We start from the raw sequence: 27,066 nt of genomic DNA on the forward strand, positions 1-27,066 counted from the left end.
AGCGACGGCGAGCACTTCCTAGATCGAGCTAAACAAGTAGTTCAAGATCGTGGGAAAGCTCAAGCCGCCGCGGCTGCGATGGGCATGACACGCTGTTGAGTAGCCTCATCAGCTGCTGGTTCGGACACGGCCTGGGCATCGGCCAGTTGCGCATCGGTCCACAGGGGTTGGACAGGCGCCGCATCCTTGACGCCCACCCCGACGAACCCACCTTGGGCCTCCCAGTCGGCAACACGCTTAATGTTTAGACGCTGCCACACGTCCTCGAGGGCATCAACGAGTTCAGCCCTCAACTCGGCGGTGTGGCCAGGAGTAGGAGTGACGCGGAGTCGTTCTTCACCGCGAGGAACGGTTGGGTAATTGATGGACTGGACGTAGATGTCGTAATCACTCAGTAACAAGTCAGACGCCTGTTTGGCAATTTCGGCGTCACCAACAAGAATAGGGACGATGTGCGAGGGATTGGGGATGACAGGAATGCCACGCTGGTTGAGGTCTTCTTTCAAGGCACGGGTGTGCAATTGCTGAAGTCGTCGATCTCCCTGATAGCGGGCTTGGTATTCAACTGCGGCGGCGGCCCCAGCCATGGTGGCAGGGGGAAGACTGGTTGTAAAGATGAATCCAGGGGCAAGAGAGCGGATTGCGTCAACAAACTTTGCGGAGCCGGCAATGTAACCGCCAACGCAGCCGTATGCTTTGCCCAACGTGCCCGTAATGATGTCGATTCTGTCCATGACGGTGCCTTTTTGCGATTGTTTGGTCCTGTTGGGGTTGGCATAGACATCGTAATCGAGATGCTCAGCAACACCCGCTCCCCTCGGTCCATACATGCCAACAGCATGGACTTCATCCAAGAAGGTAATGGCGCCATATTTGTCTGCAAGGTCACAAATGGCTTCAATCGGAGCAACTGAGCCGCACATGCTGTAGACAGATTCAAAAGCAATGATTTTGGGCTGCTCGGGGGGTAGGCTGGCCAACTTGGCCTCCAGATCCGCCAGATCGTTATGCTTGAAGACCATCTTTTTGGCACCGGAGTGACGAATGCCCTGGATCATGGAGGCATGATTCATGCTGTCGCTCAAAATCACGCAGTCGGGCAGTTTGCTGCCCAGGGTGGCCAACGTAGCATCATTCGCTACGTAGCAGGAGGAGAAAACCAGGGCTCCTTCTTTGCCATGTAGGTCGGCCAGAGTTTTCTCGAGGGCCACAGCATGCTGATTGTGGCCGGAAATGTTTCTGGTGCCACCCGCACCCGCCCCGTACATGTCGAGGGTCTCATGCATTGCTTTCAAGACATGTTTGTTGCGCCCCATGCCCAGGTAATCATTGGCACACCAGACTGTGACTCGCTCTTCTTTGGAGTCCTTATGGGCACGAGGAAACTCCTTGGCCAGTCGATTGATGTTGTTGAAGTAACGGTACGATTTGTCCTTGTGCTTCTTTTCGAGTTCGTTGTTGTAGAAGCCCTCGTAATCGAAGCGAGGCACGGGCGGGGCTGCGGGCTTTGGACCAACATAAGCGTCTGGCTTCTTGACGGCCGGCTGCACTTTCTGGAGAGGCGGAGCTGGAGAATCGTTAGCAGAGAGATTGGGCGTTAGAGAGTGCCAGTCACATACCTTGCTGCACCGGTCGGATGGGGCTGGTGCTGGGTGCAACATTGGCCTTCTTCTCAGCTGAAGTGTGCAATTTCTTCTCGAGCAAGGACTTGACCACGCCGGTGCCAGCGGTAGCTTTGCCATAGCTGCGACGAGAGGTCATGCGGGCGCTCTGCACAGCCAGAGCCTTGTTCATGACAGGGCACCGTCGAGCAATGAACTGCAGGTTGGTGATGGTGCCGCCACCGGGGGACTGGTGGGTGGAGGTGGAGAGCGACCGCAACGTCGCAGGCGAGGTTTTCTTCAAAAAGGGACAGACGCCCTTGGACTGGTGGAGAAGAGCCTCCATGATCTGGGACAATGGCAGCTGGCGGTGAGATCGAGATACGGAAAGGAGAGAGAGAGAGAGAGAGAGAGAGCTATTGAGTCGGAGGAGGGATGTAGAAAAGAAGGTACGAGAGTGTAGAGCAATACTGTGTGTAATATGTAATATGGGGTGGGCGGCGGCAGTCGGCTTAGTGCAGTGTGGTGCAGGGTCAGACTCAGACTGGGTGGACGAACATGGCAAGTAATCGCAGGGTCAGCCCCGTCCATCTCAGATAGAAGGATAGTAGTCAGACTGCGCTGCAGGGCCCAGGGCCGGCGACCTCAGACCTGGGCCGCCTGGGCTTAGGCTCCTTAGGCCTTACCCCTCAGCCTGCGCCCGAGCCGGCCAATTTCTCTCTGCCTCCTCCTCCTCCATCCACGCCTCGATCTGTCCTGCGGTTTAATTCTGCTTCCTGCTTCCGGCCATTCGTCCATCGTCTCTTTTTGTGCGACTCATACCCTAACGTTCTCCCGAGCCGAATCGAAGACTCTCCTCCCCGCGGAATTGTTCTACCCTGCCTCCGAGTCTCCGCTCGCCTGCCTCTCTTACACGTTCCAAACGCTGTGGGGGATCGGTGGTTGGCAATTGCACTCGTATGATTGGACCTGAGTCTGAGTGACTTGTACGCATCCGTACCCTGACCATACCACTATTATAAAAGAGTGGCACGGCTACCGATACAATGGAGTCCGAAAAGCGGAAGCCCGACGTTTCTATGAATTTCCTTTCTGCTGAATCCACGTCCTGTCCACTCCAGCTCCAGCAAGCTTGCTTGATTCCAGAACAACCTCCAACGCCACTCGAGTCTTGACGGGCAGAATATCATTGGTTGACTCTGTGCCTGTTGCTGTCTTCGTCATGACTACGCTGTGCCCATTCCATCCGATTGCATGTCTGCCGTGGCCACGTAGTAGTACGTATTACGGAGTAGTCGATGCTCAAGTTCTGTAGACCGAGTCCCATGATCTCTCACATGCTGAGGCTCATTGAATAAGAATCTGGTCAAAACTTGAACTTGAAAGAAGTTGCCAGATTGGGCGTAGCCTCCCTACATGAACATAGTACACCGAGTAGATGCCGAGTGCTTATGTAACATACATGTAGTTGCATTTCGCTCTAAATCATGGGGTGCGAATGACCCGAAACATGTCTGATAATGCCGCTTTGTGGCTGTCCCATCCTCTGGGTTCTCGTCTGATGCCAGTACTGTTTCTGTACAAGCCAGAGGAGGGAAGCTTCGCTCCTCCTGTGGCCAGCGTCTATCTTGCTGGAAGCGCGTCTGATTAGACTCGATTCGCCGTCTTCCGATTCTCCTGCGGGCGTATTGAGATCAGGAGGTGCTAGTCGCGCCACGGCATTGACGTCGTGGTGGCCTCGCCCGAGGGCGGCGTAGCGCCTCTTTCCTCGACCTCGATCGCCGTGTGTGCTGACCGAGGAGTCGACATTTGTCCTGAAGCACCTGGGAGGAGTGGTGGAGCACTAGCGACAGGTGCGCTACTTGGTTGGCTATACAGGCCGGTTGCTCACCTTCAAGGTGTCGTCCCCGGACTCGGGGCGCTCTTGGTGATCTTGATGCGCCCTTCGAGTCGAGGTGCAATGGCCTACGTCGTGACAATTAGCTTCAACGAACCGTGATCGGATCGCAGAGATCGTGAGACTCACTCTGGTCCAGTCGACCTGGAATTCCCCTTCGCCCATGTTGTCGCAGCACCTCGGCTGGCCTTTGAGTCCGGCAAGTCGCCACCACTTGCGCACCACCCTCCGGATGATCTGCTGTTCTCGCTCGTCTTTGTCTCCTTTAGGTACCCGAACTCGGTGATGACCCTCGTCGTCTGAGTCGTCGAGCGGCGTAGTTGTGTTCCCGTTCTCGCCAGAATTCTCCACCGCTTCCGGTTTGGGTTCGACGACAGGGTGCGTCGAATGCAAGTCGCCTTGTACTCCGTCCCAGTGTCGAGCCAGGCTCTTGCCCCAGTGCTTCCACTTGCCAACGATCTTCAAAGACATGAAATACTGGCGAAGTAACATGCTGATCAACATGCCGTTCTCCTCGGAGACGATTTCTTCAGCCTCGCCTCCTTCCGATTGCACGAGCAAAGAATCGAATCCGTCCTTGCCTCGTCCCATGTATCCTCGTGTCACGAGGGTGTATTTCCTTTCGAGGTCGATAGGTTCCCCACCGACGTTTGCCCAGTTGACTCGATGGTTAGGCGGCAGGGACGGGTCGAATTCGAACTCGATATTGGATACCTGGGGAAAACGACCTTCGAGGGCGGGATATGTAGAAACAGAGTTCTCCAGCGCGGCCAGAAGGGCAGCTCCAGTAACCCGGATGACGATGGTCGGGTCTTCAAAGGGAAAACTTCGACAAATTCACGTTAGTCAACATCCTCGGTGAGCACCAAAGGCGAAGGGGAAGGTTCACCAATTCATGATATCCTTCATCCGAAGTACTCCCGGAGGATAGATCTGGTCGCCTCTTATGGTACCAGCAGCCATGAGACAGCAATCGCCTTGGTAGTAAGAACGCATCAAGTCGCAAACAAAGTTCCCCAGATTTGACTCCTTCAGCCGGACGGTGGTAAACCTGGCATCCAGTGGAGCAGCAGTATAACCTAATGGCTTTTCCAACTTTGGCTTCAAGGACGTCGTGAGTTCTTCTGTGAGTTCAAGCGCCTTTGCATCCTGAGGGATTTCTGACTTGATATCTCGCCTGACGATATGGAAGTCCCACTTGTTGCAGTCCCCAGGCCGTCGTCGAGCTTCGATGTAACTCAGCTGTTTGAAGTCGCTCCCGGAGCGGAGCACGTGCGTGCCGTGAATGAGACTGTGCTGGTAGAAGTGATCATGACCTCCTAGGATCAAGTCGATCAGCCCGTCAGGTGTCCTCTCCGCGAGTTTGTTGTCGTTGGGCTCTCGTTGATGGGTTACGGCGATGATGATCTGTGCCCCTTGTTCTCGCAAGCCTGGCACCAGTTCCGTTGCCGTAGCCACAACCGACTTGTAGATCAAATTCGGAGGCAACGAGTTGATGGTGTCCAGCCATTCTCGCTCAACCAGACCAATGACGCCGACCTTGATTCCATTGGAAGAGGTCAGCATCGCGGTTTTCTTCGCATTACCTAGAGGGACGTCATCGCCCAGCTGGGGGTCTAGCACTCTTGGTCAGCAGGGTCCAAGGCAGCCTGTGGCAGACGAAAGACAGACCGAGCACATTGGCGAGAAGCCAGGGAAACTTGCACTGAGAGGCAAGACTGCGAAACTGCTTGACGCCGAAGTCGAGATCGTGGTTCTGCCGCACAACGACAAGGTCAGCGGCGGTTGCCAGTCGGGGGATCAATCATCTCTTACGCCGACACAAGCGACATCCGTCCCTATCATGTTGAGCACAGGCACCATATGACTGCCTAAGATTTCGAGCCTCAATTAGCATGGTATCGTTCATTGATCGTGGAACACTGGTCAGGTCCAGGATCCTTTGACGGCGTCAGTGGTACCTTTGGTCACGCTGCTCTCCAAGCTAGGGTTGAATGCATCTCCCGAAAAGATCGTGAGAAGATTTGGTTGCCCCGAAAATCGATCATCGTCGCGGTAGTAGTTACAGACCGTCTGGAAGCGGGCGATGCCTCCCACTGGCTCGGCGGAAGACGCGTCGATGTGATAAACTGGTCACACGCGTATCAGGACACGATCTGTGGACTTGAGAGATCCCCCCTTCCAAAGCACGGCGTGGATGGTACATACCGTCGTTGTAATGTAGAATGCGCAGATCCGGCGGTGTAGAGGCGTCTCCCGCGGTGTAAGTGACCGCCTCTTCCATGTCTGGATCCGTACAGCAGCGCTAAGCTATAACAGCAACGAGACAAGAAGAGCTCCTTGTCGCTGATGAAGCATAGGCTGAGGTTGATGGAATATCAATGAAACTATGTTGATCCCCTGGGCGCTTTCTAGGTGGCTGCTGCTTAATGTATCAAGCATGATAAGCTCGGTAGCTGTATGCAAGGGAAGACGAAGGAGAAGAATGTGCCTCGACCTGCAACGACACTAACCATCATTACTGTATAGGTAGGACTCTAACATCAACTCGACTGGAAACAATGATACGGTAGTCAATGAGAGTAACAATCATCTCCCAGTTCACGTCCTGTCCTCTGATGTTCGAGGGCAGCAGCCAATTACATAATGTATGATTAAGCATTTGGTGCATTCGTCATCGTGATTCATTTGAGAATCTCGCCGCCTTTACAGAGTATATACCAGGTACCTTAGGTATTCTCACTCACCCTCGTCGAAGTACGGAGTACCGTCTCTCTGTATCATGCCAAGTGACGCGAAAGCAGAGTCACGTTGAGTCTGCACCGTCTCATCATTTTTGATCTCCTTGAAGACTTTTGTAAGGTCTCGTCGCCTAATGGCCAGGTACATCAATGGTCGGTAACTCCTTAGGCTTAGGTGCCCACCTTCGAGAAGCGGAGTCCGTGCCCGCCCCCCCCTGCGCTCGCCAACCTCAAATCTCATAGACGATTCGCGAATTCTCCGTGACCGGTTTCTCCTTCATCCAAGGTCAAAGGTCAGTGTATTACCAGCATGTCGCGGCCGGACATATATGCACCACATATATCAGCACTCTTCGTAAAGGACCAGGAGAGACATTCAGGATCTAACATGTTTCTTTGTTGCAGGGCCGAATTCTCGATGCCGAAACACCATTCTTCACACTACCCAATTCCTCGAGGGACACACGACGACGGGCAGATGGGTGCTTGCGCCGGGTTCTAAACATCGGCTGCAAGTATCCGCAGCCGTCGTCGTGACAGACTCCGGTCAAGTCCCGGTGAAAACCCCACCAAGAACAGAGATCGAAGAGATGCACGCTCCCGAGACCAAGCGACCAACCTCGTCTCACCAAGCACCCAGGTGTCCTGCCTGTTTCCTCGCTCCGTCGTGCTCGCCACCTCCCGCCTCGCTGTCGTTTGCGCGCGCACCAAAGTGCCCTTCTGACGCGACGTCAAACTCGCTCCGTTTTATTTCCGCGCGAAATATATCTATCTGGCGATCCTGACGTTGTGTAGATGGCGCTTGGTGTCAAAGAGTCGGGACCCCGAGTCGTTTCGGACGACATGACTCAAGCAGGAGTGGCGAAGCGAAACGCGGCCCGATCGATCTTGCCCACACGCACCAGGCAATGAAGAACCAGCGTGCACGGGTCCGAGGCGAACCAAGTCAGATCACCCGATCTGCTACTTTGATTCTTCTCTGCACGCCACGACTGTGGCCGGTCTGCTACGATGTACGGTGTACATGGATGCTCTTGTCACGACGGCAGAACCAGCCCGGTCGTGGACGCCCGCTGATGAGGACGGACATGTTCATGTAGTTTTCAATCCGAGCCTCTTTGGCGCAGAAATGCGCGTGTGTGCATGCGGAGGATCGGTCGTGTCCGCCGTCCAGCTTCTCTTGCGCATCGAGCGCCGGAAAAGCCGACGTTTGGTCTATCAATATTTATATATCGTGTGCGACGGGCCGCATGAAGTTCTCGACCAGGTTGAGGATCATGGACGTGAAGAAAGAATCGATGAAATTGCGCACTCGTCGATCCGTCGAGACCGAGAGGGGTTGACGTGCCCACATTGGGAGCGACGGTGACCTGGCGATCGGGGTGTGAGAGCGGATGCGCGTGCGAGGCGGACTAGACGCAGTGGACGAGACAAGACCCAATGATGAACAAAGTCCGAAAAAGCCAAAGTCGAGACAGCCGAGCGACGGGTGAATTGTCTCGCGACAATCACCTGCGCGTCTGGCAGTCAGTGTGAAACTAGAGTACTTAATCCTGAGGGTCGAAAATATGCGTCTTTTCTATACAGACTCCAATACATCGAATCCATTATAAAATCCATGTCCAAGCGTTAGAGGCATTGCTGCGTCTCGCCTTTTCCCAACAGTAATACACAGCAAACAGGAACCATTTTTCCCACCATCCCGGTATTGTTTCCTTTTCTTTTTGCCACCGTCTGAACTCCTTCGCTCGATATTTCTCCCGTAGTGCTCGTGTAGATCAGTGTGTTTTTCGAGACTGCGTATCCCGAATCAGTTTTCTTCATCCGCAGATTTGTCAGACCCATCATCGTCATCATCAACGTCAACGTCGTCTTCTTCATCTTCAGAGTGCCAGCCTTCCGCCTCTAACCTAGGCGACCTGATTCCAAAGCTCAGCAGAAAGCCCACAAATGCCACTCCACCAAAGGTGCCAAACGCCAAAGCCTCGCCTTTGGGCTGCACCTTGGTAGCAAGAGAGAAGATGCCCCCTGACACAAATGGGCCAACAGCCCGACCCGCTGCCGAGAGCGTCTGGGCTAGACCATTGAGCGTTCCAAGCACCGAGTGATTGGGAGCCGAATTGGTAATCTGTAAATCCCGGTCAGTCTGCCCAGCGGATACGTACGGCGAAGGAGGATGGGCTTACCAATAGCAGAGCGCTTGTGAGGCCTCCGACCGCCGCCACAGTCTTGATGAGAAGCACGACACAGATCTCAACCCATAACCATGCCGCGCCGAACGACAAGCCTCCTTGACCAGGGCCTTTGTCCTTATACCCGACCCAGGGCATTAGAAAGTAAGCTATCACAAAGCCGGCCAGTCCCGCCCGGTATGTCCATCTGTTGCCCATCTTGTCTCGGAATTTCCCGAAGACGCCAACTTGGAACAAGATGGTCACCACTCCGGCAAATCCAAGCGAGAGCCCTATCTCTTCTGGATCCAGACCCCGCCCAGTCGGTGTCGGAGCTTGCGCGAAGATGGGAAAGAGGGAGTTGAAGGAGACATTGGCCAACTGGAAGATGAGATAGGTTAGAAGAAGAAGGATGGTATCTCGGTTGAGCACGTCACTTCTCTTCAGTTCGTCGGTCGCAGTGAACAAGGCCGGTCGATCCGAGCCATCATTGTCCTCGTCATCCGAAACCTCAGCAAGCCCATTGCTGTGTCTCCGTTGTGCCTTCCCTTTACGCCTCCTCAGATAATGCGGCCTGGTTGAGGCCGTGAACTCCCACAACCATGTAAAGAGAATCTTGACCCGAGAAGTAATGGGGCCAAGATACGGAGCCTCTTCCAAGCTCTCCTCGAGAAAAATCAACGTGAGAACGAGGTCGACACATAAGATGGCGGCTGAGAGAAGATTAGGTATAAGGAAGGGGTAGGGATTGGGCTGTGACTTGTCGAAGGGGTTTCTGGGATACACGAGTATGCCGCCGATCACGGGGCCAGTAATCCCCCCGAGCCCGTAGATGACTGGTAGATAGGTGAACGCCTGGGACTGGTTGCTGCGATCTGTGATCTCCCCTAGGCAGGTGGCGACGACTCCTTGATTCCCATTCAACAGGCCCATCAAAGCCTGTACCACTATCGCCTGGCCTAGTGTTTTGACAAAGCCGAACGCGACGAAGCAGGCGGCAGTGAACAGGGTTCCCAACAATATCACAGGCTTTCTCCCTATCCGATCCGATAGCCAGCCCCAGAAAAAATTGGTGGTCAGCTGCGCAAGAGCAAAGGCTGATGCTATGACGCCCACATAGACGCCGACTTGTCCAGGTTTCACTTCGGGAAAGGTGGAGGCCATCTCGGGCAGGTAGGGGCTGATGGAGTTGAGTGCGGTCTGCTCACACAGAGCTATTACCGCCAGGATTGCCATCTGCTTCTTGGGTAAGGGCGAGCTCTGGTGGTGCCTTTCCGCATTGCGGAGGTCATGGCTGGACGAGTTGGACGAGTCGGAGAGCGGCCGGCCTCGTGATTTCGGCGGAGTTATACCACCAAACGTCTGGTAGTGAGTGGTCGAGGATGAACGACGGAACAGAGGTGCTTGATCGGAGGGCTTCATGGTCGGTTGAGAGAGACCGATGGAGCTTGGGCAGGATGAGATTGTGCGAGAATCTGCGCCAGGAGGTGACGGCGGCACGATGGGTTAGATGGTTAAACCATTCTGTCAGAAATCAGCTCGGGGGTCGAATGCATTCATCAGGAGACGACAATGAATACATAAGACATGGTTGATGTGACGGGAGTAGCATAAATAGGCATACGCAACGCGCAGCAACTGCGAAACTACAAGCTTGTTGGATGACTCTGGCAAAGACCGCACCCAGAACTTGTCCGGGAGAAGTTCCCTGTAAGGTGCCTGGATGACGTATTTTACTGGATTTCAGCTTCCATGGGCACCTCGGGCACGTGCATCAGCTCTCGGCTGCTGCGTATCAATGAATACTACTAGGGACTACCTAGTAGGTATAGTAGGTACCTAGTATTCCACACGGACACAGGATACAGGTATCCTTGAGCCGCACATTGAAGGCAGGGTCGGGATGGGACGTGGTAAACAGCCATTCTCAGCCTTGTTTGTCTGCCTGTTTTCCAGCTCATCAACCCCGCACTAGACGTGTCTGCGGCTCCTTGCAATTTTCGATGGAGGTGAACTAGTACAGTATCGTAGTGTATGTAGCACATCTTGAGACGCCACCTCTTCCTGATATCTTCTTACTAGAACTCCTCGATCGGAATCTACAGCCATTCTTCCAACAGCCTGCGGAAAACAGAATGGCCTCACAAGCAGACAGAGTGGCTGAAGCCCACAAGACTCTATATGATCAAGGTCTCGCGGTTCGCACTGATGTCACTGGGGCCGACCATGTTCATCGCTCGCTGCAAAATGGCTCCTCTGATTTCGCCCGGCCTATGCAGGAGCTTGCGACAGAGGTGGGCTGGGGCTCCATCTGGACGCGCCCTGGTCTCGACCGCAAGACTCGGAGCCTGTTGAACATCGCCATGCTCTGCGCCCTAAACAGGATGACGGAACTTGCAGTCCACGTGAGAGGTGCAGTCAATAACGGGGCGAGCGAAATCGAGATCCGAGAGACTTTGATCCAGGTTGCAGGCTACTGCGGGCTGCCGGCCGGGCTCGAGGGGGTGAGGGTAGCTGAACGGGTGCTCGACGCCATACGGGAGCAGCAATCTGGAGAGAAGTCGTCGACAGCAGCGTAAAATGAGCATGGACATGGGCGATGTTCGGTCACAGAGGGACTGCACTGAAGCTCTTTAATTCCAACGACAGAGCACGGAAGATGGAGGATTGCAAGTTTCAGGAGGACGATTGGATCGGATAAAATAGTTACATTATCGCTGGCATCAGGCATCAGTGTCTGGATGCCTGATTATGTATGTGTACCTAGCTGGTATACTGCAATGAGCGCTGTCGCGGCTGAGTTCTTATCTGGCTGCAATGGAGTCGACAACCTTGGAAGTCGTGGCAACACTCAGAGTTACTGCAATGTAGACTATAGGAGTATTGAGAGCATGATACTCCGTACTGTTGTTGAATCTTCTTGAGAGGGTCATCATAAGGTAGGCATCGATAGAATGGTCGACCTCGCGGTTGACAGTACCTACGTGCACCTAACGTGTCTTTCGTGGTGGTGTACAGATACTCCGTAGCCTGACATGATTACCCTCTAATAGTTGATTGTATATAGTAGGCACCTAAACCTGCCCGCCTATACGGCGCAGTAGTGGGAGTACGGAGTACGGAGTACACACAGATACTCGCTCCCTACACCGGTTCAGCATTATTATGGCCCGAGCCTGGCGTGCTAGTTGTGCATGCTGCGTCGATCATCCTGGCTCCTGGCACTTGGTGTCTGGTGTCCGTCCCGCTGACGGCTCGTGTCGACATTTGATCATTCATCCAGTCTACCATCACCTACTCAGATCCTCTTCCACATCCCACAATGAGTTTCGAGCTGTCTAGCTGAGCCTTTGCGCCCTAGCGCTCACTCCTCGCCCGTGGTAATTCCTCGCAGCCGATTTCAGGTTGCCTTGCGACCACCGCCGTCCTCGTCACAGATGAGCCTGCGCAACGCTCGTCGATCCCAGACGAGCGACCGGTGCTCGTGAAACACAATTGACCTCTTTCTACGAGCCGTCGAACATGCGCAACGAGACCATACACCGATCCTGCGTTGACTTTCCTCCACCCCGTCGCGGCCTCACAACGTCGCTCCCGCGCTGACAATGGCCAGCTACCAGAATGGTCAGCCTCACTATCCTTCCAACAACCATCCCTCCTCGGGCCAGAACACTGGGTACTCGCCGTATGGCTCCCAGCCTCCATACCCCTCGCGACCTCTCGAGCGCACCTCGAGTTTCGATGCCGGAGATGACGACCGATTCATCGAGGGAGATCATGGCCAGACACATGCGCGGTCAATACAAGGATACCAGGCCTACACTGGGCAGACGGGAGCAAGTCCACCAGTGAACAGAATGCAGGCGCCGAATTTGCAGGCTGCGACATCACTCCCTTTCAGAACAAACACACAACATACCGCATTGGGAGGATATCAACACCAATATCAACCGGCAGTGCCTGCTCATCCACCTTACAATCCTGCTCAGTACCAACAACAGCAGCAATCGGCATACACTCCGCAAACATATACTAGTCCACAGTCTGCTCACCCGTCCAGCACCTATCAGCCATATATTCCAGCAGCTTATGGGGACCCCAACGTGGCTCGTCGCCCTTCGGTGTACAACAGTTACGGCTACTACGATGCGAACGCTCAGATAAACTATGCCTCTAATCAGCCTCCTCCCCCTCCTCCCCGGCCCGAGCAAGTCCCGTATTCGCATACACAAGCGTACGGTGCATATCAGCATGACGCTGTTCAGCAGTCCCATGTCCGTCGTCCTAGCACTTCCTCCGCCGGCCAGGCTCATCCAGCCTACTCTCCTCCTGCCCCGGCGCCCCCTCCACATGATTCAGCGCTCGCAGGCCGGCCCCATTCGAGATCCACAAGTATTCCCGAGGAAGGGTACCCTTATGGCGCCGGAACGACAGTGCCATACCAGAACTCAGCCTTGAATGCCTATTCATCTCCGGACATCAACAGAAATTCTTCATTTGCAAGTCGACTGAGCAGTCAATCTATCTCACCACAACCTTCGCTTCCCACGCCGCCCAGTAGACAGCCTTCAAACCAATCCCCCCAGCGCACTAACACCCTTGACCGCCATCCTCAGGGAAGGTCTCTACCGGGGGTACCTTCGGAGTCAGAGTCCGACAATGACTATTTCATCCCCACCGACTCACAAAACGCTGCGGATGGTGGTGCCCGTCAGTCCGGCTACGACGACTTGATGCTTCACCTGGATGAGGCCATCGGAAGCACTTCTGGGCACACAAGGCCCACCAGTGACCATAGGTACCGTGACCTGAGGGACGACGGCCCCAACGGTATGTATCAACAACCTTCGCCTCAGCCGCTTCTCTCGCCTGACGAGGTTCCGACCCACCTGAACGGAAACATTGCCTCTAGCGGAGGCACTTATATTAACTACGGAGCATTCACAGACGACAGTGATGCTGAGGCTGCCGCCGGACTCGCTGCTCTGCAAGCATTGGACGAGCAGGAGAGGGCAGAGGATGCGCGCAGACGTAGCGGTTCAGCCACCCTCTTCCCCAGCCAGTCGCGCGTTGAAGGGGCCGTGCCGTATCTTTCTGGGCAGGAGCAGAGCAGCGACAGTGACTATGCCGGGTACGATTTGAGTCTCGTAGGTGGAGGCTATGCGCCAGACATGTCATACGGCGAGTCGAATGAGTCAAACTACGCTGCTGCCGCAGCCATGCCGCAAAGTGACTTGTATGGCCGGCTGAATACACGGATGAATTCTGTCCGTAGCTCTGGCGTGTCCTCCGAAGGCAGAGAATCCCAAGCAAGCGGATTCGAATCCATTCCTCCTGCGGACCATCTCCGTCAGTACGAGTCCATCCACAATGTCGCGCGCGTCGATACGGGGGGCACTGGCGGACTTACCGAACCGAGTCCTCATCCTCGTCGGTTAAGCTATGAAGATGGCGATGAGGCGACTTTGATGGATTCGGAGACAGGCCGTGCCTCTGGAGATACGAGTCCGTCACGAGATTCGATGCCAGATCTGTTCTTCCATCCGGGCCTGAGCCAACAGCGACCGCTACCACCGCCTCCTTCACACTCCGACCCGGGCTCGCGCATCCCACATTTGATGCCTGCTGGTACTTACACTCAGCAAACCCGATTCTCACAATACACGGATACAAGTTCCCGTGGTTATCCTCCCGCACCCGAGTCGTACACTCCTCCCTTGCTCAGTCCCTCACCTGTTCCCCGATCGACCTCCCTGTCGAGCACCCGAAGTGCCCCCCGAGTGGAGCATCCGGTTCGCTCGAAAACTGACGCAGACCGGCAGAAACTCGCGCGTCAACAAGAGCGGCCGGTGTCCGATCTTTATGACATCGCCAGCCCTCAGTCCGCCGTTGCATTGGACCTACCCGCCATTCCGAAGAAACGGTACAATCCTGCCAAGCTGTCCGCCGATCAACTTAAGAAGTGCGCCGAACCTTGGGCGCTCAGCTCAGTTCTGGCCTGGATCAAGGATTTGGCTGAGGATGAGGCCGATCTGAAAGAGAACAGCATCGTCGAAGGCATTGTCGCACTTTTCATGCACAAAGTTCCGACCATGTATATCACCGAAGCCGAGGCTCTTGGTGAGCGAGTGGTCAAGGAGATGTTGGGCGCCAATGCCTTGGTGAGAGAGGAAGAGTGGGTGAAGTTTGGCCCGGGCACGCTGTCTGGCGCCCTTTATCAACTCACGGGAAGTGGATGCTATTCCTCCAAACTGCACCCATATCACACTCGAGGGCGCTGCTATTCGTTCCACTGCATGAGGACACTCAAGAAGATTGACCTCGATTCTCTACCGGTGGAGAAGAAGTCGGAGGACTGGGTGACGTTCTACAAGCTCGGCAAAGAAGACATCGCGACTCATGACAAGAAGGAGATTGAACGACAGAATGTCTTGCACGAAATCGTCACCAGCGAAGACCTCTACATCAGCCAACTGGATGTTCTCAGGATCCTGTACAGAGACCGTCTGGCGGCTGCCCCAGTCCCAATCATTCCATCCAAGAAACTGCCGGTTTTTTTGAGAGAGGTATTTGGAGGGGTTGATAAAGTCAAGAAGGTGAATCAAGATTACCTCCTCGGTCAGCTGAAGTATCGGCAGACCGAGCAAGGGCCTTGGATCGTGGGCTTTAGCGACATATTCCGCGAATGGATCAGGAAAGCTCGGCCGGTGTATGTGGAATACGCCTCGAATTTCCCTCGTGCAGATTACCTGATGCGTCGAGAGGCGGAGCGCAATGTCCATTTCAAACAATTTCTCGACCAAGCTCGCGAGGACAAGCGATCCAATCGGCTGGGCTGGGACAATTACCTCAAAGCCCCGATTACCAGACTGCAACGGTACAGTCTGTTGCTCTCGACGGTGCAGAAGAACATGCTGAAAGATTCGGAAGAGAAGAACAACCTCGCGTATGCGCTGGACGAGATCCGAGCGGCGACGTTTGAGTGTGATTCCAAGTTTGCCGAGATGACCAAGAAGATGGAGCTGATTGAAATGCAAACCAAGTTGCGACTCCGGCCGGCCATGGAGAAAGAGGTCGAGCTGAACCTCGACCATCTGGGTCGGGAGATCGTGTTCCGCGGCGATCTGCAACGTGCGGGAGGGAAAGGCTTCCAATGGGTCGACACGCATGCCATCCTGTTCGATCATTACCTCGTCCTGGCGAAACCTCTAATCAATCGAGACCGCAAGGAAGGGTATTACGACGTCTCCAAGGTTCCTATTCCCATGGACCTCCTGGTGCTGGAAAGCTCCAATGATGCCGCGGTGGTGAAGTCGTCGGTCAAAGGAATCGGAGCCGTCACCTCCACTGTGGTGTCTCGAGGGCCGACCGCCCCGGATTCTCGACTGGCACGGGCCCAGTCGACGGCAAGCGGAGGACAGCCGGGCTCTCTGACACACGCGAGCACCAATCTCTCGATCGGATCCGGCAATACCAGCCAATCGATGGTGCCCATCACGACCTTGGACTCGGGCAGTTCGAAAGAGGAGAAGATCATGTATCCCTTCCGCGTCAAACACCTTGGGAAAACCGAGACCTACACACTGTATGCTCCCAGTGCTCCAAACCGTCAAGATTGGTGTGAAGCCATCATCCAAGCCAAAACGAGACATGCGGAAGCGTTGTTCTCTCAGAACGCCGAGCCTTTCAAGCTTCGGGTGCTGGCAGACACTGCCTTCGGCTACGAAGGGCTCGCCTACCCTCAAAGACGTATATTGATCAAGGGGACTCCCCTGGACAGGGCGATCCAGGAGACGGAAAAGAAGTTCGAAGGCCAGGGCCGTCCAGCGCCTGTTTGCCGAGCTCCGATCAATTGTGCCACGGTGTTTAATCAACCATATGGCAGGCTCATGTGCGCCGTCGGCACCGACTACGGCGTATATATATCTGAATACCAGAATTCTCGGGGTTGGGTCCGGGTGAGCGCCACCAAGCTTCTCATTCGTTGTACCGGCCATGAACTAACGTGTCTTAGGCTATCCCGATGCAACGAGTAGGCCAGATCGCGGTTCTGGAGGAGTTCAACCTATTTTTGCTTATTTCGGACAAGGCGCTCGTCGCCTATCATCTGGACGTAGTCTGCCCGCCGACCGGCAGCCTGGCCCCACAGACTGATGCCTCGAGTCGGAAGGCACCGCAAAAGCTGTCTGGCTCCAAGGACGTGGGCTTCTTTGTGACCGGCCGGATGAAGGAGCGGACGTTGGTCTTTTACAAAAAGCGCGACGGCATCGCTTCGACCTTCAAGGTCCTCGAGCCTGTTCTCCAACGGAGCACGACCAGCCGATCCCGCTTCCTACCTTCATCCTCGCGACGCGGCCAAACCGAGTTCTTCCGGGAATTCGACGAGTTCTACATCCCGGCCGAGTGTTACAGCCTGAACCTGTTTCAGTCAAGCTTGGCCATATCCACCGCGCGCGGCGTGGAAGTGCTGACGCTGGAGAAAAAGCAGACATGGAGCGTGCCTAATCTGAGGAGCGATCAGCCTGAGACGCAGGCCCATCTGAGTTCGATCGCCAGTCGGATCAAAGACTTGAAGCCTCTGGGCATGTTCCGGCTGGGCGAGGCGGAATTCCTGGTGACGTTTGAGGAATGTGCCGTCTATGTCAACAAGCACGGAGACATCTCACGTGGAGTGGTGATGGAGTTCGTGGGTCGGGCCAAGTCGGCCTGCCTCTATGCGCAATACTTGATCCTGGTGGACGACGATTTTGTCGAGATTCGGGATGCGCAGAACGGCCGACTGAAGCAAGTCATCGCCGGGAAGGACATCCGGCTCCTTGATGATGGAGGGGGCGGTTCGGGCGGCGCCCAGCCCCAGACGCAAACACAGCCGGCTTTAGGAGGGGGGATCAATGGTCTCGGGCTCAAGAATTTCCTGACCGCGCCACGCACTCCGAAGTTGGTGTTGCAGCATCCGGAATACGACAAGAGCCATCTCATTGTCGAGTTGCTGCTCACGACGGAGACGGAGTAAGGCGGATTGGACTGCTCTTGGGTTTGCAGTGTGGTGGGGATACAGACGTTCTTTGGGATAGATGGTGGCTCCAGCTCCGGGCATCTTCCCAGGAAGAATTGGGTTCAGCGACGGCAGGGGTATGACGGAACGAATAACGTTGGGCCATGCATGATGCATCATGGATCATGGATCATGGTATTACCGGAGGCGGCATGAATCCTTCGCCTATATGTGATTTGACGTTGAGTTAGGACCACCGAGATACCAGACGTTATAACACTTTCAGTTCGCCTCTTTGGTCCTCCGGTTGGTGTATTGCGGTTTGGAATCTGGTATCTTCCGCTTTGCGAGGGCTCGTCCCTCCTTCGTGACTCTCTGGTAGGGCTCTGTGACGCCGTAGTGAACAATCGATGACCGATGCAGGCAGCCTTATCATTGTTGAGCGACCGCTGGAGCCATCCGCTTCTATGTACTTTGGCAAAGCACTCGGAGTCAGTGAAAGAGGGTTCCGGCTCCATTGGCGGGCTGAGGGGCTAAGGGGCTCCTGAGGCCTCTTTAGCCGTCGACGCTGGACACCTAGCGCCTTTTCTCCCCGCGGGGAGCGTGACTCTGGGGACTGGGGATTTGCAGAGGAGCGGGGGAGGGAGATGGAGCTAAGGCTGCCATGCCACGATGGCACCCTTAGGACCCCTCAGATGGCTCGGACTCGGATTCGGTCGGGGTCGGGGTCGGGCTTGGGGGGCCGGGTGTCTTTGCTCTTGATCTGGGATGGGATGGGATGGGATGGCAGAGCAGGGCAGAGCAGGGCAGGGCATATAAGTCAAGTTGCAGGGCCGGCCGTCTCAGGTGAGATCTACTGTTCAATCTCTGTTATTGACTTGACCCCCAAAACAAGAACCACCTGGCCGCCATGACGATGAAGATGTTCTTCCCGTGGTATCTGGCTCTCCTGGCCACCGTCGTCCTCTTGGTTCGGATTCTACGTATTGGGAGGAGACCGCGAAGATATCCACCGGGCCCCCCGACCATTCCCATCTTGGGGAACTTGCACCAGGTACGTACGTGCCTGTGTCTGTGTCTGTGCCTGTGTCGGTGCCTGTGACTGTGCCTGTGCCTGTGATGTCGACCGGCAGAGCTTGGTTCTCAATCTCACTCACTTCGGGATGCAGATGCCCTCCAAGGACGTGCACAAGCAGTTCCAGCGGTGGTCCGCACAATATGGCCCGGTGTTCAGCCTGATCCTGGGCACTACGACCATGGTCGTCCTTTCCAGCGACGTCGCGGTCAAGGAAGTGCTCGACAAGCGGAGTGCCGTCACCAACGAGAGAGGCGACCACTACGTCGGCCACCGACTCTTGACGGGTGGAGAGCACATGCTTCTCATGGTACAAGCGTCCCGTCGCCCATGATCCGTGATCCATGTCGAGAGAAGCCTCTAGCTGACCGGCTACCGCTCAGCCCAATGGCCCCAAGTGGCGGCTCCAGCGAAAGCTGTTCCAGAAGATGCTCAATTTACAGGTCACAAGAACCTACCTCCCGTACGTGGACAGACTTGCGGCGAAAAATCTTACCTATACCTGTTATTGCTATAATCTTTTGAAGTTTTCAATTTATTTTCAAGATTTTTCAAAGTCGATGTCGATCAGATGGTTTCAAGTTTTCAATTTATCTTCAAGATTTTTCACAGTCGACCAGATGGCTAATTCCCAGCCTCGTGCACCAGATATGTCATGTTGGAGAACAAGCAAATGCTGGTCGATCTGATCCAGAAGCCGGATGACTTCATCCACCATATCAAACGGTCTGTATCGCCGACCAGAAGAAACCTACCATTTTCCCTGAGTCTCTACGAGAGGCGCTTCAGGTGGCAATCTATTCACCGCTCAACCCGCTGCGTGTCTGCTTCCTGGCCGTTCTCTCTGATGCAATCTCGCGCAGGTACTCCAACTCGCTGATCACCACCATGGCATACGGGTATGTACCATCCCGCTGTCAACATTCCCAGCCTTGTCCTTTAGCCAGAGGGCTGGTTTAGGCTATACTATACTATATAGCATGCGCCTCTTCCCCCCTGCGACCCTTTGATTGAGAACCTATCACATTTCCACCTTCATTTGATACCCCCAGCCTATGTATCCCCCAGCCTATCTATCCCCATCCGCAGTGGAAACAGCTCTGATGTTCTTGTTCTGATTGCAGCCGACGAACCCCTTCATCCGACGACCCAACCTTGATCCGGTTCCTGCAAGGGTTCGTACCTGTCTGTGTCTGGCCGCCCTGAGACGAGACTTACGTGTGTGGTGGCAGATTGGAGGATTTCACCACCTTCATGCAATCCAGCACGGCCGCCCTGATGGACGTGTACCCGGTGCTGCGACGACTCCCGGCCTGGATGACTCCCATCACCAAGGACGCCTCGGAGCACCAGAAGCGGACGGCAGCCTTCTACGTCAGCCTGTGGCTCGAGACCAAGGCCAAACTAGCCCAAGGCACAGCCAAGCCGTGTTTCTGCGTCGATCTGCTGCTGGCGCAGAAGCAGGAAGGATTCACCGACCAGTTCGGCGCATACCTGGCCGGCGCGGCCCTCGAGGCCGGCACCGACACGACGGGCGGCGAGCTATGCGGCTTCGTCAAGGCCATGGTACTGTTTCCCGCGGCCCAGCACAAGGCCCAGGCCGAACTGGACCGCGTGGTCGGCGACAACCGGCTCCCCACCATCGACGACCTGCCCCGACTACCATACCTGCGCGCCTGTGTGAAAGAGACGCTGCGATGGATGCCGACCGCCATCATGGGCGCGGCCCCGCACGCCGCGAAAGAGGACATCCAGTACATGGGCTACACGATCCCCGCCGGCGCCATGCTCATCAACAACGTCTACACCATCCACCACGACCCGGGGCGCTACGCCCACCCGCACGAGTTCGACCCGGACCGCTACGAAGGCGACCTGTCCACCGCGGCCGAATCCGCGCAGAACGCGGACGTGGCCAAGCGCGACCACTTCGTCTTCGGCGCCGGTCGGAGGCTTTGTGCCGGCATCCATCTGGCCGAACAGTCCATCTTCCTGGCCATCTCGCGCATGCTGTGGACCTTTGACATCTCCCCCAAGCTGGACCCCGTCACAAACTCTCCGATCTTGCCCGAGCCGGACAGGTATACCCAGGCCGTCGTGTGCATGCCGGAGCCGTTTGAGGCGACCTTCACGCCCAGGTCGCAGCGCCGCGTCGACATCGTCATGGCTGAGTGGCGGGAAGCACAGAATGAGCTGGATGAGAAGCAGCAATGGCGGACGGTGGGCGAGGGGATGAAGTTTAGTAAGATTTGATGGGAATCGATCCTACTTTTACTATCGTGACCTTGAATCGATCCACTTCTACTACTCTTCCGTTCTGACCTTGAATCGATTCCACTTTTGCTACTCTTCCGTTCTGACCTTGAATCTATCCTATTTGCTGCTACTCTAACCTTATCGATCCTATTTTTGCTATCGTTTTGACCTAGAATTAATCTCACTTCTACTACCGTTGACCTTGAATCGATCCAACTTCTATTATCGTTCTGACCTTGAATCGATCCTAACGGCGCTGGTGAAGGTGTGGCGATGGTGTGGCGATGGTGTGGCGATGGTTTAGTGATGGTGCTGATATATCGTTATAGTTGTGGTCATAGTTGTGGTCTAGTGATGGTCTGGTGATGGTCTGGTGCTGATACTAGTCCTTATATATCGTCATGGTCATGGTTATAGTCATGGTCATCATCAACAACAACATCAATATCTCTTGTGTTGCCGCTTAGAGTTCTAAAGAAGGCACCATTACTATCCATGATAGAAACAGAACTTCTGGTCCGATTCGAGGAGTTCACTTAGTGCCTCTGTATGAAACTTGTTGTCATAAAGATATAAGGAGGTATTGATGGGCTAGTATTGCTGGTCATGGTCATGGTTATCATCACCAACAACATCCACATAGTATTACTAGCCATGGTCATGGTCATGGGTCATCTGTAGGTCAAGACGAGAGATCACTACTACTATAACCATAACTGTGACAGGGGAAGAGACTGATCTTTTCTAACCCGTATATTTGCTGTCCCTATCCCTGTCCCTAGGGTCGAAAGATTTGAATTTGAAACTGGTCCACTACGTAGAATAATATAGTGTAGTATCAAAAGAGCATCGGTGAGCTCTGCCATCTTGTTTAGTACAGTCTTAACAGGCGATACAGTCAACCCTAGGCACTAACCTAGGCATTCCCAGCCTTGTGCTTTACCCGGAAAGCTGGTTTAGGCATGCTACATACACTATAAAGCATACGCTCCCCCTGCGACCCTTTGATAGAGAACATGGAAAGATTTCAACCTTTGACGAGTATAGAGTGACAGTCCGGCGGTGTGGGATGCCAGCTACAATCTGAACCCCGAATCCGAATCCGGCGCCTGTGGCCTTTGTTGCCTTGCCTTGCCTTGCCCGACCCTCCATGTCAAACTGTCAAACTTGGGCATAGGACATTCCCAGCCTTGTTCTAAACTGTCAAACTTGGGCACATTTTCAGCCTTGTTCCTTGGCCAGAAGGCTGATTTGCACTATAGGCATATTACCAGCCTTGTATTTAACCCGAAGGCTGCTTAGGCACTATAGGCACACCTATATAATCTGGGCTTAGGTCCCCCATACCCATACCCCTTTGATAGCGAACACGAACATGGAACATTTCAACCTTTGACACAAACAACGAAGCGGTAACAGCGGCAGCGGCAGCGGCAGCAGGTCAGTAGTCGAGAACCTCGTGGATGGCATCATACACCCCTAGAAGATGGATATCAGCAGCGGGATCATATCATGACCGACAGATAAGAGATACTTGCACGAGGGAAACAAAGGGGACGGTCGGGGGACCAAGAACGAGAGAAAGAAAGGACGGTCTCGGGGGCCCAAGAACGAGAGAGAGAAGGCAACATACTGGTAACATCCGGGAAGATCAGTTTCTCCCACGCCAGACCCGTATGGGTGGTCCAACCCCCCAGCCTCTTGACAGGGGCTTTGAGGTGTAAGAAGGCCTGATCTTGAATAGTGGCAGCGAGTTCGGCGCCGACGCCATAGTTCAGCATGCTCTCGTGGACGACGATGGCGCGGCCAGTCTTGGCCACGCTCTTGACCACGGTGGGCCGATCCCACGGGTAGATGGTGCGCAGGTCGATCAGCTCCACGCTGATGTCTGGCCGTTCCTTCTCCACGGCCTCGATGGCCGCGCTGCACGTGTACAGCGGCCGGCCGTACGAGATGATGGTCACGTCGGCCCCGGGCTTCAGCACCTCGGCCTGGCCGATCGGGAGCGTGTACAGCGCGTTGGGCACCTCCTCGACCGCCGCCCGGTACAGGATCTTGGGTTCCATGAAGATGACGGGATCTGGCGACTGCAGGATCGCCGAGAGCAGGAGGCCTTTGGCCTGGCTGGGTGATCGCGGCATCACTACTTTGAACCCGGGGATGTGGGAGAACAGCGACTCGGGAGATTGAGTGTGATATCTATCAACGCCATGGTTAGCGAAAGGGAAATGTGGAGAGGGAGAGACATGGCGGAGAGGGTCTGGGCCCAGAGCAGACTAGAGCAGAGCAGACCAAAACAGAACAGAGCAAAGCAGAGCAAAGCAGAGCAAAGCAGAGCAAAGCAGAGCCGACGAAAGGGGGGCACTCACAAAGCACCATGTCCCACCCCTCCACACGGCATTCGAATCACCATGCCGGCCAGGTTGGCGCCGGTCGCGCCTTCCCGGTAGCGGAACTTGGACGCCTCGTTTACAATCTGGTCGAAGGCGGGAAACACGTAGTCAGCGAACTGGATCTCGACCACAGGCCGGGCGCCCTCGGCGGCCATGCCGATGGCGGCGCCCACGATGCCCTGCTCGGTGATGGGCGTGTTGAACACCCGGTCCGGCCCAAACTCGTCCTGCAGATTCATCGTGCAGCGGAACACGCCGCCAAACGCCACGTCCTCGCCGAAGCACAGCACCTTGCTCGACTCGGCCAGCGCCGTGCGCAACGCCGCGTTGACCGCCTGATACAGATTCAACCGCTGTGAGCCGCCCGTGGCCTCGAGGTCCGCCCCCGCTGGTAGACCCGGCGTGCGTCCGAATGTCTTGGACGTCTGGTGCAGAAGAGGGCTGGTGGCGAAGTCAATGGGCACATTGAGCCTGCGTTGGCTAGATGCTGCTGGTGATGCGGATGCATATCGTCGACGTTGGCCTTGACCTTGTGATACATATCTCCGGCATTGACTTTGGGGAAATTGTGTCGTTGTGGTTGTGGTTGTCGTTCTGCTGAGAGTTGGAGTCGGCGTTATGACCAGGGACTGTGGTCTCTTCCAGCGCGGAATATGCTTCATCTTCATTTCCTGGCTTGATGGGTGTGGAAGTGAGTGAGTGAGTGAGTGAGTGAGTGAGTGAGTGAGTGAATGGGTGGGTGAGTGGTCGGCCCCAAATTGATTCAAAAAACAAAGACAAGACCAAGAGACCACCACCGACGGACGACGCGTCTTGAGCCAATTACCGAGTACTGTAAGTATGTAGTAGGTACAGTATACTGCTCTATGGGTGCTGGGTGCTGCAAACAAGCAAGCGTGCTCAGTCACATGAATCAAACAGACAAAGGTAATGGGATGGATGGGATGGATCTGCAGCCGGCGAAATGCCGTCCCAGTACGGAGTACCAGTATATAATATGTACTATGTATGTACGGAGTAGTCTGTAGTAGTATGTGGATGCTGGATTGGCCGAGGCGAGGTGAGGCGCATCGATGCGGTGCCCTGGAGTCTACCCCTTTGCATACTGGACAGGACAATACGTAGTCTGTAGTCTGTAGGTAGTATGTACTGTATCCGGGCCGTAATAATAATACCCCGTACCGAGTAATGTGTAATCTACTGTATCTGTAATCATCCCGTACAGACCGGCTGGGCGGGGTGGGGTCTGGAGGCCTGAAGCCTAAGGAGCCCCTGCCCCTCTGCCCGGGCAAACGCAGGAGTCGGGAGGCCGATTCCGGAGCTAGAGGGTGGAGATGGAGATGGAGCTGGAGCTGGGGTTCTGCCGGGACTGGGACTGGGACTGGTGCCTCTCCGGAACTGTCATGTCATCTCATGTCATGTCGTCCTCGGTGCGTAGGCGGTCGGGGCAAGATCTCGGTCAGGTCTCCTAGAGATGGACGGTAGGAAAAGGAAAAGAAAACAGAGCTGTTGGAGTCTCATAGAACACAGACCTCTACACATACTGTACATGGATACAAGTCATGATATGTATCTGATTGTGCTGGTGATATATTAGGTGATATGTATTTGATTGTGCTATTGATATTCATAGGTGATATGTGACACTGAACTACTACATATATTGGAGGTCAAGATACAGTACCTACTGATATATACCGCAAGATAGAAGACCGGGCTCACCGTTGAACACTATTCTATGCTATGCTACATACACCCAATGGAACTACTACTATCGATATCCCTGCTCACTGATATTGTGTCTCTGCGCTCAACCCAACAGATAGATATCCTAGTCCTAATACTAGTATTCCTATCAGGTTCCTATCAATCTTGTCAGTCAATTTTGGATCGCCTCCGTCCTAAGAGATCCTTCTCTCCCGCTATCCTATCGTGCCACCAGACTCAGACTCTGCACATCTTCCAACAAGCTCCCCATCAGCTTGGCCGCCTTGGCCACCGTGGCGCCGTCGACGATCCTATGATCGGCCGACCAACTCAGCGTGATCTGCTCCCGCTTGAGAAGGGCCTCGTTGCCCTGCTCGTCCTTCCCGAACACCGGCACTTCCTGCAGGGCCCCGACGCCCAGGATGCCGACACTGGGCGGCACGATGATGGGAGCGACGGCGTCGCCGCCGATGGCTCCAATGTTGCTCACGGAAAAGGTGGCGTTGCGGAACTGGTCGGGGGCCAGGCGACCGGCCCGCGCCAGCTCCGACAACCGGGCGATTTCCGCCGCCAGCGAAACAATCGAATGGTCTTGCACGTTGGTCACCACCGGCACCAGGAGGCCCGCCGGCGTGTCCACGGCGATGCCGAAGTTATGGGCGCCTTTGAGCACGAGTTGGACGTCGGTGCCGCTGCCGCTGCCGGCGTGCAGATGCGAATTGAGCTTGGGGTAGGCCTTGAGCGCGTGCGAGAGCGCCTTGAGGATAAACGGCAACACGGTCAGTTTGGGGGTCGCGGCTGTGGCTGGCTGGATCTGGCTCAGGATCGCCCTCGAGTTGGCTTTCTTGCGGTAGCTGTTCAGCGACGTGATGTCGACCTTGTGTGTGAAGAGGAAGTGCGGGATGCTCAGCGCTTGGGTCATGACTTTGAACATGGCGTTTTCCGTCGCCGTCAGGCGCACGCTTTGGTCCCCAGGGGCAGACACGGCGGATGGCGTCGGTGTCGGTGTCGGTGTCTGAGTAGGAGTGGCCACTTCCGAGTGCGACGAGGCTGAGGTCGAGGCAGAGGCAGACAGGTGCCGCTGCACATCATCTTTCGTGATGCGGCCGTCTTTGCCTGTGCCTCGGACGGTGCGAGGGTCGATCTGGGCCTCCTTGAGCATATGGCGGACTGCCGGAGTCAAGGCCACGTTCTGATTCACCACCGGGGCCTCGGACTCGGGTTTGGACGAGGGGGAGGGAGTGGGAGCTGGCAGCGGTGCACTGAGGTCTCCGTGGCCGACAGGGACCGCCTGTGGCTCTCCTACATCTGCCTCTGGATCAGGACCCGAGCCCGCCAGCAGCTTGTCCGCGACGCCAGCCGCAGAAGCCACCACGTCATCTGGAATGTCCATGTTCAACAGCGGCTGTGTCGTGTCAGTGGGATCTCCGATGGCTCTCATCCATTTCGAAGTCGTGATCGTGGAGGGAAGGGAATGGAATGAAATTCAGAACCCAAACTTTCAAAGGGCTGAGCGAGGCTGGGCGAGAAGGACTGTGACTGTCACATACCTTGCCGACCACGGCGACGTCCCCTTCTTCATAATGCAGAGCGGTGATGGTCCCGTCAAAGCGCGACGTTATCTGCCGTCCGTGGGTTAGCCGAGAGTTCAGATACAGAGCAAGACCAGATCGGCCCTTTCTGGAGCCTGGAGTCAAGTGATAGTGATAGTGAGCCTGCCTACCTCAACCGTGGCTTTGTCGGACTGGACCTCGCAAATCGGATCGAATTCCTCCACCTTGTCTCCCGGCTTCACCGACCACGAGATGATTTGACATTCGGTGATTCCTAGAGTGGTAGTCAGTAATCAGTAACCCATCCACGTGAGCTGCCGGCCGGCCATATGTCGTGCCTCTCGTACGAACCTTCACCAATGTCTGCGAGAAGATATGGCTTCTCCAGATCCGCGCGACGAGAGAAGTGGAAGTGCCGTCGGGGTTGATGCTGATGCTGATGCTGATGCCGTTGCCACGACGCGAACACGGGCTGGACAGACCGCCGCCATGAGCCTGGTCGCCTGCTGAGGCCGTACGTTCGAACCTGCCGAACGAGAATTCTTTCCATCTCCATGCCCACGCCCATGCCCATCACCATCACAACGAGACCAACAAGCGAGCCTGGCACCGTCAAGCGAAGAGCAAGAATGCAAAGGCTGTATAGACCGTGCGAGCTCGAACCGAACCAAGAAGGA

At 55.2% G+C, this 27,066-nt stretch overlaps 8 protein-coding genes across 8 annotated transcripts; 3 read left to right on the forward strand and 5 right to left on the reverse strand.

Annotated features, from left to right (window-relative positions):
- Positions 1-59: 59 nt before the first annotated feature.
- A1O3_08199 (5-aminolevulinate synthase, mitochondrial) lies at positions 60-1,947 on the reverse strand (the record flags this gene model as incomplete). The annotated part of the gene is made up of 2 exons (XM_007738298.1): positions 60-1,567; positions 1,620-1,947. The coding sequence occupies 2 exons, from the start codon at positions 1,945-1,947 to the stop codon at positions 60-62; spliced, it is 1,836 nt and encodes a 611-aa protein (XP_007736488.1).
- Positions 1,948-3,494: 1,547 nt separating this feature from the next.
- Positions 3,495-5,782, reverse strand: A1O3_08200 (uncharacterized protein; the record flags this gene model as incomplete). The annotated part of the gene is made up of 7 exons (XM_007738299.1): positions 3,495-3,566; positions 3,628-4,324; positions 4,388-5,120; positions 5,170-5,254; positions 5,314-5,369; positions 5,460-5,627; positions 5,707-5,782. The coding sequence occupies 7 exons, from the start codon at positions 5,780-5,782 to the stop codon at positions 3,495-3,497; spliced, it is 1,887 nt and encodes a 628-aa protein (XP_007736489.1).
- A 2,267-nt stretch (positions 5,783-8,049) lies between these two features.
- On the reverse strand, positions 8,050-9,832 carry A1O3_08201 (uncharacterized protein; the record flags this gene model as incomplete). Its single annotated transcript, XM_007738300.1, has 2 exons — positions 8,050-8,367; positions 8,426-9,832. 2 exons carry the CDS (start codon positions 9,830-9,832, stop codon positions 8,050-8,052), a joined length of 1,725 nt encoding a protein of 574 aa, XP_007736490.1.
- A 713-nt stretch (positions 9,833-10,545) lies between these two features.
- Positions 10,546-10,989, forward strand: A1O3_08202 (4-carboxymuconolactone decarboxylase; the record flags this gene model as incomplete). The annotated part of the gene is made up of 1 exon (XM_007738301.1): positions 10,546-10,989. The coding sequence occupies one exon, from the start codon at positions 10,546-10,548 to the stop codon at positions 10,987-10,989; it is 444 nt and encodes a 147-aa protein (XP_007736491.1).
- Positions 10,990-12,015: 1,026 nt separating this feature from the next.
- Positions 12,016-17,423, forward strand: A1O3_08203 (uncharacterized protein; the record flags this gene model as incomplete). Its single annotated transcript, XM_007738302.1, has 2 exons — positions 12,016-16,368; positions 16,425-17,423. 2 exons carry the CDS (start codon positions 12,016-12,018, stop codon positions 17,421-17,423), a joined length of 5,352 nt encoding a protein of 1,783 aa, XP_007736492.1.
- An 892-nt stretch (positions 17,424-18,315) lies between these two features.
- Positions 18,316-20,733, forward strand: A1O3_08204 (uncharacterized protein; the record flags this gene model as incomplete). The annotated part of the gene is made up of 7 exons (XM_007738303.1): positions 18,316-18,459; positions 18,539-18,790; positions 18,864-18,943; positions 19,129-19,206; positions 19,344-19,379; positions 19,605-19,655; positions 19,713-20,733. 7 exons carry the CDS (start codon positions 18,316-18,318, stop codon positions 20,731-20,733), a joined length of 1,662 nt encoding a protein of 553 aa, XP_007736493.1.
- Positions 20,734-22,177: 1,444 nt separating this feature from the next.
- On the reverse strand, positions 22,178-23,791 carry A1O3_08205 (2-oxoisovalerate dehydrogenase E1 component, beta subunit; the record flags this gene model as incomplete). The annotated part of the gene is made up of 3 exons (XM_007738304.1): positions 22,178-22,215; positions 22,370-22,935; positions 23,106-23,791. 3 exons carry the CDS (start codon positions 23,789-23,791, stop codon positions 22,178-22,180), a joined length of 1,290 nt encoding a protein of 429 aa, XP_007736494.1.
- A 1,265-nt stretch (positions 23,792-25,056) lies between these two features.
- Positions 25,057-26,963, reverse strand: A1O3_08206 (uncharacterized protein; the record flags this gene model as incomplete). The annotated part of the gene is made up of 4 exons (XM_007738305.1): positions 25,057-26,241; positions 26,387-26,458; positions 26,560-26,663; positions 26,741-26,963. 4 exons carry the CDS (start codon positions 26,961-26,963, stop codon positions 25,057-25,059), a joined length of 1,584 nt encoding a protein of 527 aa, XP_007736495.1.
- Between the last annotated feature and the right edge of the window lie 103 nt (positions 26,964-27,066).

Source organism: Capronia epimyces (assembly GCF_000585565.1).
Source record: "Capronia epimyces CBS 606.96 chromosome Unknown aczIQ-supercont1.7, whole genome shotgun sequence".
Lineage (NCBI taxonomy): Eukaryota > Fungi > Ascomycota > Eurotiomycetes > Chaetothyriales > Herpotrichiellaceae > Capronia > Capronia epimyces.